The 9,202-nt window shown below is 35.5% G+C and overlaps 1 protein-coding gene across 1 annotated transcript; it reads left to right on the forward strand.

Annotated features, from left to right (window-relative positions):
- The first annotated feature begins 8,019 nt into the window (after positions 1-8,019).
- LOC127255229 (pectinesterase 1) lies at positions 8,020-8,994 on the forward strand. The gene has a single exon (XM_051280678.1). It carries the CDS (start codon positions 8,139-8,141, stop codon positions 8,847-8,849), a length of 711 nt encoding a protein of 236 aa, XP_051136635.1. The 5' UTR covers positions 8,020-8,138; the 3' UTR covers positions 8,850-8,994.
- Positions 8,995-9,202: the final 208 nt, after the last annotated feature.

Below are 9,202 nucleotides of genomic sequence, written 5' to 3' on the forward strand. Positions count from 1 at the left end.
TGATGTTTTGAATGTAAAATTGATTTTTAGTATAATATAAAAAATAAAAAATAGGTGTTTGATTTGATGTTTTTGAAGGAAAAAAATTGTTGAAACGTGACTTGGATTTAGCGGTCTACCCGATCCTAAACCAAAGCGAAAGGGCTGTTTCAATTGGCAGGGTTCCTTTTGGGCTTATCTTAATTAATAACAAATGGGCTTAGGGTTTAGGGTGTTTTGGGATGCTTATAAATAGACAACTATGGTTCTTAGTCGGATGACACATTGTAAATCTCTGAATCAGTATAATAAAATCTCTCCGGTTCCTGCCAGTGGACGTAGGTTGACACACCGTCACCGAACCACGTAAAACCTCTGTGTTCTTTATTTGCTTTCTTTCTCGTTTTCTCATAACAAGTGGTATCAGAGCCATATCCCATTGATTGAAGATGTCCTCGTATAAATTTGATCTGGAGAAGTTTAATGGGTCGAATGACTTCACGCTCTGGAAGGTCAAGATGAGGGCACTTCTGGTTCAACAAGGATGTGCGGTTGCGTTGGAGGGAGAAGACAAGTTTCCTAAAGACACGAAGGAGGAGGTAAATAAGGAGATTTTGGCAAGGGCTCATTCCGCGATCTTGCTGTCAGTTACTGATGAGGTGTTACGGGAGGTTGTAGATCAGACAACGGCTTTTGGGTTATGGAATAAACTGTGTGAGAAGTACCAAAACAACTCTCTCACGAACAGGCTATATCAGAAGCAACGTCTTTACACCCTCCGGATGTCTGAAAGTACTCAGGTAAAGGATCATCTTGATACCTTTAACCGTATCATTCTTGATCTTCAAGGAGTTGAGGTTAAAGTAGATGATGAAGATCAAGCCCTAATTTTACTGTGTTCACTACCTGGTTCATATGAGAATTTTGTAGATACTATGCTATATGGTAGAACTACAATTTCTGTTAATGATGTGAAAGATGCCCTTATGTCCAAAGAATTGAAAAGAAAGGTTTCTCTAGAAGAGGGTTCTGGTTCAGGTCTGTTTGCAGGTAAGGGAAGACCACAGGAGAGGGGTAACGGAAATGGGAGGTCGCGTTCAAAATCAAAATCCTCTAGCAAAGTTAAGTGTTATCTTTGCAAGGAGAAAAGGCACGTTAAAAGGGATTGTCCACAAAAGAAGGGAAATACAAAAGTTGATTCTAGTAACAGTGGCAGCAGTGCTGCTGTGGTACAAGACAGTTCTGATGATGGGGACTTTGGTGAAGTTCTGACAGCGTGTAGTGCTAGTACTGTTGATTCCTGGATTATGGATACCGGTGCTTCTCACCATATGACGTTCTCTCGTGATCTACTCACTTCTTTTAAGGAGTGGAATGGAACAGTGAAGTTAGGTGATGATGGGGTTCTAGCCATAAAAGGGAGCGGGGTAGTGCAGATAAAATTGCATGACGGTACTGTCAGGAAATTTGACTGATGGTATGTTCCTGAACTCAGAAAGAATTTGATTTCTCTTGGCACCTTAGCCAAGAATGGTTTAAAATATCATGGTGAAGGTGAGTGGGTGAAAGTCCTGAAAGGTGCGCTGGTAATGATGAAGGGAAAACTGCAGCATGGAATTTATTTTCTACAGGGCAGTTCAGTGATGGGAATGGCGGCGGTATCCCAGTCCTTGGATAAACATGATGATAGGACAAATTTGTGGCACCGGCGATTAGGTCACATGAGTGAATTAGGGTTGTCTGTGTTGAGCAAGCAGGGTTTATTTGGTGGAGATGTGATAAGTAAAATTCAATTTTGTGAGGCTTGTGTCAAAGGGAAGCAACGCAGGGTGAGGTTTAGTACCGGTCATCACACTTCAAAACAAATTCTGGAGTATGTTCATTCAGATCTATGGGGTCCCTCTCCGGTGAAATCGCAGGACGGGTGTTCTTACTTTGTCACTTTCATAGATGATTATTCGAGAAAAGTCTGGTTGTACTTTCTAAAAACTAAAGATAAGCTGTTTGGGAAGTTCAAGGAGTGGAAGACCATGGTTGAAAAACGGACGGGTAAACAGGTCAAGACTCTAAGAACTGATAATGGGTTGGAGTTCTGCAACGCTCCATTTGATGATTTCTGCAAGAAAGAAGGTATAGTGAGGCACCGCACTGTACGACACACACCACAGCAAAATGGAGTTGCAGAGTGAATGAATCAAACCCTCATGGCGCGTGCTAGGTGTATGCGCATATTTGCTGGCTTGTCTAAGCAATTCTGGGCTGAAGCAATAAACACTGCTAGCTATCTGGTTAATAGATCTCCATCAACTGCAATTGACTTAAAGACTCCTCAAGAGGTATGGTCCGGTAAACCCTCTGATTACTCTAATCTAAGAATATTTGGATGCCCTGCATACGCTCATGTGAATGATGGTAAGCTGGAGCCAAGGGCGGTAAAATGCATATTTCTAGGGTATGCAACAGGAGTAAAAGGTTATCGACTGTGGTGTACAGAAGGTAAAAATCCTGGTAAATTTCTTATTAGCAGAGATGTAACCTTTGATGAATCTACTATGCTTGATCAGAGTAGAGGTTGTGAAAGTTTTGCAGGTACAAAAGATTGTGGTGCTAACCAAAGGGTGGAGTTTGAGACTCCTGACAGAGTTGTGTTAGAGGAAAAGCAGCAGGATAATACTATTGATCAATCCGATCAACCAGATCAGTCAAAACCTCAAGGGAAACAGGTTGAGGGGGAAGCTGATGACGCTGGTACTGGGGTTGAAGATTCTATAGCAGCAAGAAAGGGAAAGAGAAATATTCAGAAACCAGCTAGGTTTGCAGGATGTGTCAATACGTGTGACATGGATTCTGTTGCTTATCCACTAGCGGTTGGTGATGATCTTGGCTCTGATGAGCCAAAGACATATAAAGAAGCTGTGGCGAGTAAAGATGCAGAAACCTGGATTATGGCAATGAATGAAGAGATGCAGTCTCTTGAAAAGAACAAGACTTGGGATCTTATTGCACTACCAAAAGGGGTGAAGCCAGTGGGATGCAAGTGGGTCTTTAAAAGAAATGAGGGAATTCCTGGTGTTGAACCTGCTAGGTTCAAGGCGAGACTGGTGGCAAAAGGGTTTTCACAGAAGGAAGGAATCGATTACCATGAAGTCTTTTCTCCTGTGGTGAAACACAAAACCATTCGGGTTCTTTTGGAAATGGTGGGTGCTTTTGATCTGGAGCTGGAGCAGCTTGATGTAAAAACAGCATTCCTTCATGGTAATCTAGAAGAACAGATTTACATGTCTCAACCGGAGGGGTTCTACAGTTCTAAAGGGGACCAGGTATGCTTGTTAAAGAAATCTTTGTATGGCTTGAAGCAATCTCCGAGGCAATGGTACAAGAGATTTGACTCATTCATGGTGTCTAATGGTTATACTCGTAATCAGTTTGATAACTGTGTTTACTCGAAGAAAGTTTCTACTGATTCCTTTGTGTATCTGCTGTTGTATGTGGATGACATGTTAATTGCAGCTAAGAACATGGCTGTAATTAATGACTTGAAGGCTCTACTAAAAGGTGAGTTTGAGATGAAGGATTTGGGTGCGGCAAAGAAAATACTTGGTATGGAGATCTGGCGTGATAGAGAAGCAAGACGGTTGTGGGTTTCTCAAGAAAAGTATATTGAGAAAGTTTTGCAGGCATTCTCTGTTGATCAGTCCAAACCGGTAAGTACCCCTTTGGCGGCACACTTTAAACTTGATCGAAGCACCATACCGGCTACAGATGAAGAGGTTAATTACATGAAGACGGTTCCATATTCAAGTGCAGTTGGAAGTCTTATGTATGCGATGGTATGTACGAGACCGGATCTCGCTTATGCGGTTAGTGTGGTGAGCAGGTTTATGGCTAATCCGGGTAAAGCTCACTTGGGAGCTGTAAAGTGGATCTTGCGATATTTGAAAGGAGCGTCTGATATTTGTCTGGTATATGATGATAAAGGCCATGGTGATGGTCTTGTTGGCTATGCAGACTCTGATTACGGAGGTGACTTGGTGAAACGAATATCACTAACTTGTTTTATCTTCACTCTGTTTGGATGTGCAGTCAGTTGGAAGTCTACTTTACAACCTACGGTTGCATTGTCGACGACTGAGGCGGAATACATGTCAATGACTTAAGGTATTAAGGAGGGTATCTGGTTACATGGTCTGGTGCAGAGTTTGGGTCTGAAGGTGGAGAAACCGGTGTTATTCTGTGATAGTCAAAGTGCTTTGAGTTTGGCTAAAAATCCAGTGTATCATGAGAGAACCAAACATATTGATGTAAGGTTGAATTTTATCCGTGATGTTCTGGAGGAAGACAAGTTTTCTATTCAGAAAATAGCTACAGAACACAATCCAGCTGATACGTTGACAAAGGCGCTACCGACGGAGAAGTTTGAGCACTGCTTGAACTTGGTGAATATTCGTAGGAGGTAAAGCCCTCTTGGGGCATCTGGCAGGAAGGAGACGACTGAGAGATACTGACGAACCTTTGGCGGTTGGAGAAACTCCAAGTCAAGGTGGAGATTGTTGAAACGTGACTTGGATTTAGCGGTCTACCCGATCCTAAACCAAAGCGAAATGGCTGTTTCAATTGGCAGGGTTCCTTTTGGGCTTATCTTAATTAATAACAAATGGGCTTAGGGTTTAGGGTGTTTTGGGATGCTTATAAATAGACAACTATGGTTCTTAGTCGGATGACACATTGTAAATCTTTGAATCAGTATAATAAAATCTCTCCGGTTCCTGCCCGTGGACGTAGGTTGACACACCGTCATCGAACCACGTAAAACCTCTGTGTTCTTTATTTGCTTTCTTTCTCGTTTTCTCATAACAAAGATAGGATGAATAGTAGAAATCTAATCCAATCCCCCAAACAAACACACTTATATTATATAATATGAATTAATGAAAAAATATCTTGAAAGTAATATATAAATAAATATAAGTTACGTAATTGTTTAAAATAATAAATATATATGAAATACTCTAAATAAAAAAAAAAATTAGAATGGGTTAGAGTAAAATTAAAATTTAGACAAAAATTTGAAGAAACAAATAAAATAATATATTCGGTTGGAAATAAAGTAAAACTAATTAGAATAATATTCTCTATTCGCTACAATTATATCATATTTTTTTTTGTTGTTCGTCATATTTATTTACAATATATCTATAATAAATTACTTTATTTATTTACAATTTTATTATTTCTAAATTAACAAATAATAATATTTTATAAACGGTTATTATTTTTAAATTAATACTCACTCCGTCCCATAAATATAGTCTTAATTGGATTTGGCACGAGATTTAAGGAATATTGATATTATATTGATAGTTGGTAAAAAGTATGGATAAAAGATTTTTTTGCCCTTGTGGGTGTATTAGAGTAAAAAATAGTGACAATTGTGTAATATAGATACTCCCTCCGTCCAGTAAAAGAGTATACATATTTCTATTTTGGGACGTCCAATTACAAAGTAAGCATTTTATTAAATACCCCATTTTTTTTCACAAATACTCCTACTTTATATCACATCATTACTTTTATACCAAAAAAGTAAGGGCAAAAATATCATTTTACTACTTTTACCTACCCACTATAATTAAAATACTATTATTCCTTAATCTCCGCGCCAAAAGTAATTGTATACTTTTAGCTTGGACGGAGGGAGTAAAAAAATAGGGGTAATTTTATGGTAATATGATTATTTATGGACTTGTAATCGTGAGGACAAGAGTTTAAATAAATATCATTATCATTATATAATTATTATTAATATTATACCTTTAATTATATTTTTTTAATAATTGTGGTTGCTTACGTATTATTAAAAAAATATCATTATCATTATATAATTGATTTAATTTATTTTTTTATAGATAAATTGACTATTCATAGATCTTTTGTACTTCCTTCGTCACATCTACCATGTTCATGTTGTCGTTTACGTTCGTCCCATATCTCATGTCAGTTTCCTTTTTTAGAAAATAATTATACATCTTAATCTCATTTTAAATTTTTTAATTTTAATTAAACTAATCAGTTATCTTAATCTTAATCTATAATAATTTATATTATGAGTTAATTATTTTCACTAATACATTCTTAATTATCTACTAATTATATTTATCATAAATTCCCGTGTCTATAGTAACCAAGACTTCTAATGTGGGACCGATGAAGTATTATATATAATAGTACTCTTTCTGTCCCTTACGGATGATTTTTTTTTGTCCGTTTAATAAAAGATAATCTCTTTCTACTTTTAGTAATTTTATTCATATTAAATATACTTAACAAATATAAATCAATTTAATTAAATTTATAACGTCTTATATGTATGTACCAATCAACACTCTTTTATTTCTATCTCTCTCTTTAATAAACAAATAATTTTATATGTATTTAAAACTTCTCATTTGTTATAAAATTAGTTTTAAGTTAATTATATACAATTTTATTATTTACAAAATGATATCTATATCGCATATATTTTATTGAGATATAATTTTAAAAATATTTAAAATATCAACAAAATTACTCATATAAAAAATAATATAGAAATATAATAACTTACTAATTTACACTACCTAAAATATCGTCTTCCTAACAAAAAAAAATCCATCTTTGCCGAGGGACGGAAGAAGTAAAATTTAAAAAATTACATAAAAAAGTAAATGGACATGTGTGATTGAAGATGTATTGTCTTTTATAATACTACCTCCGTCCCAAAATAAGAGTAACATTTAATTTTTGTACGTAGATTTTTAAATAATAGCATTATATTGGTTTATAGTAAAAAAAAAATGACCCTATTAGATTGTGTGATATAAAAGTAATGATATTTGTGTAATATATTAGAAGTTGTAAGGATATTAACTATGTTAGGTATGTAGTACAATTATTAAATAAAAAAATAATATCTTTTTTTTGTGACAGACAAAAATGAGAAATAATATATTTTTTATAGGACGGATGGAATGGAGTAGTAATTTTTAAAAATATTTTAGATTAAGTTAATCAAATAGTTAATTATTTAAGAAATTTCACATTATGTTAAACCAGTTAATCAATATTCTCTACGTTGTTACTCGTTTTTCTAATTGTCTCGTGGATGTTGTTGTCTTTTTTATTTCAACTTTTTTGTTTTGTTTTTTTCATGTGTTTTTATCTATTTTTCATTGTGTTTTAATTTTTTTCTAGAATTTATAGAGAATTTTACAGAAATAATTCATATTTATAGTTTAAATACTTTTTATTATCAAATTTAGAAAAATAATATTTAAAATTTTGAATCAATTTATATTTATTTTTTTAATAATATTTATTATTTAAAATCTACTATATAATTTATTTTTTGTATTAATCATAAAAATATATATTTTTAATATTGTTAAAAAGTTGATGGGTTGGTTTGAGTTGCTTGTGTAAATATTAGCCCGCCCCACAGCGTTAGCAAGCAAATAACTTGTTTATTTGCGGATTATATTGGTTTGTGTGAGCTAATTTATCCGGTCAATCTTTTTTGACAAGTCTAAATATAATTAATTCAAAATATTTTTTTTTAATATTTTTGTATATCACAGTCAAAATTATATTTTTTCTATTTTAGTAAAAATAGTAATATATTAATAAAAAATGTTTTTTTAATTTTTGCTTAAATTACAAATATATCATTACACATACAATATATATAAAATCAAAGACAAAAATATCAAAACTTTTTATACATTTTTACTTACTAATAAAATATTACCCCCTCCGTCTCAACTAATTATAAATTATAAATTTTAAAATATGATTAAAATATAAAATTATATTTAAAAGAAATTATGTATAATAAATAAATTAGGTAGACAAAAATGAGTATTATTTTTAAATTTACTACGAAATCCCGGTAGCTACAAAAAGTATAAGTTTTATGTTGAGACGGAGTATTTTTAAATTTCCAAAAAAAAAAGAAAAAAAAAAGAAAAAAAAAAAGACGCAAGCATATAGAACCTTTCAACTATATTAAATTAATACACTGATTCAGAATACCGACTAAAACGACAGCGTTTTGTTTTCAATACAGATTCTAAACCCATCTCCACCACCGGCAGCAGCTAACCATAATTACCAAAATTAAAACCATGGCGATGGAGTCCGTCCAGTTCGTCAAAGGCTACGGCAAACTCAATCCCTCCGACGACCGCCCCCAAATCAACCGCCAACTCCGCCGCAGAATCATCGCCGTCGCCCTCATCATTTCCCTAACCCTAATCGCCGCCTCCCTCGTCGTCGCCGCCGTCATCCGCCACAACGCCGCCAAGCCCAACGAATCCAAACCCTCCGACCTCGCCGGCGCCGGCGCCGCCGAGTCGCTCCGAACCGTTTGCGCCGTGACTCGGTTCCCCGATTCCTGCATCTCCTCCATCTCCCCCCTCAATTCGCCGCCGGCCAAAACTCCTCTCGCCTTCTTCAACCTCTCTCTCCGAGCCGCCGCGGTCGAGGTCTCCGGCCTGAAGGACCTCGCCGGCCGGTCGGAGAAGCCCGAACCGGCGGCCAGAGACTGCGCCGAGCTGGTCGACGACTCGGCGAGCCAACTCGGGAGATCGGCCGAGTTGATGATCCGCGTGGAGAACGTGTTGACGGAGATGAGTGTGAGCAGCTTGCTGACGTGGATTAGCGCGGCGATGACGGATCTTGACACGTGTCTTGATGGGCTTGATGAGACTGGATCGACGGCTCTCGTTGATTTCAAGATGAAGGTGAAGAAGTCGGAGGAGTACATGAGCAATACGTTGGCGATTCTCAATAATATGCAAAGTTTGTCGGACAAGTTTGGCCTCAAAACGCCCTGATTGGTGGATTTAAATTTTATTTTTTTAAATAAAAAAATATATTATTTCTTTCCTTTGGAATTTATGTATTTTACTATTTTTGTATTTAAATACTTTTTCGATAATATTGAAAGAATTGATCCACTTTATATTCCAGTACACCAAATTGGGTCCAATTCCTTTAACCCAAACATCACTTTGAGCCCATATATATATATATATATATATATATATTCCTCTTGCAATTTTGATGGCCTATAAAAATATTGGTAAATTCTTTTGATACTTCATGTGGGAGGACATTTCACTCTATTTTCTTTCAAAATTGATGGGATTATTATATGTAAAAAGGCCATACATTCATTGTCTGGAAA

The sequence above is a fragment of the Andrographis paniculata genome, unplaced genomic scaffold (genome assembly GCF_009805555.1).
Source record: "Andrographis paniculata isolate CXL003 unplaced genomic scaffold, ASM980555v1 Contig53END, whole genome shotgun sequence".
Lineage (NCBI taxonomy): Eukaryota > Viridiplantae > Streptophyta > Magnoliopsida > Lamiales > Acanthaceae > Andrographis > Andrographis paniculata.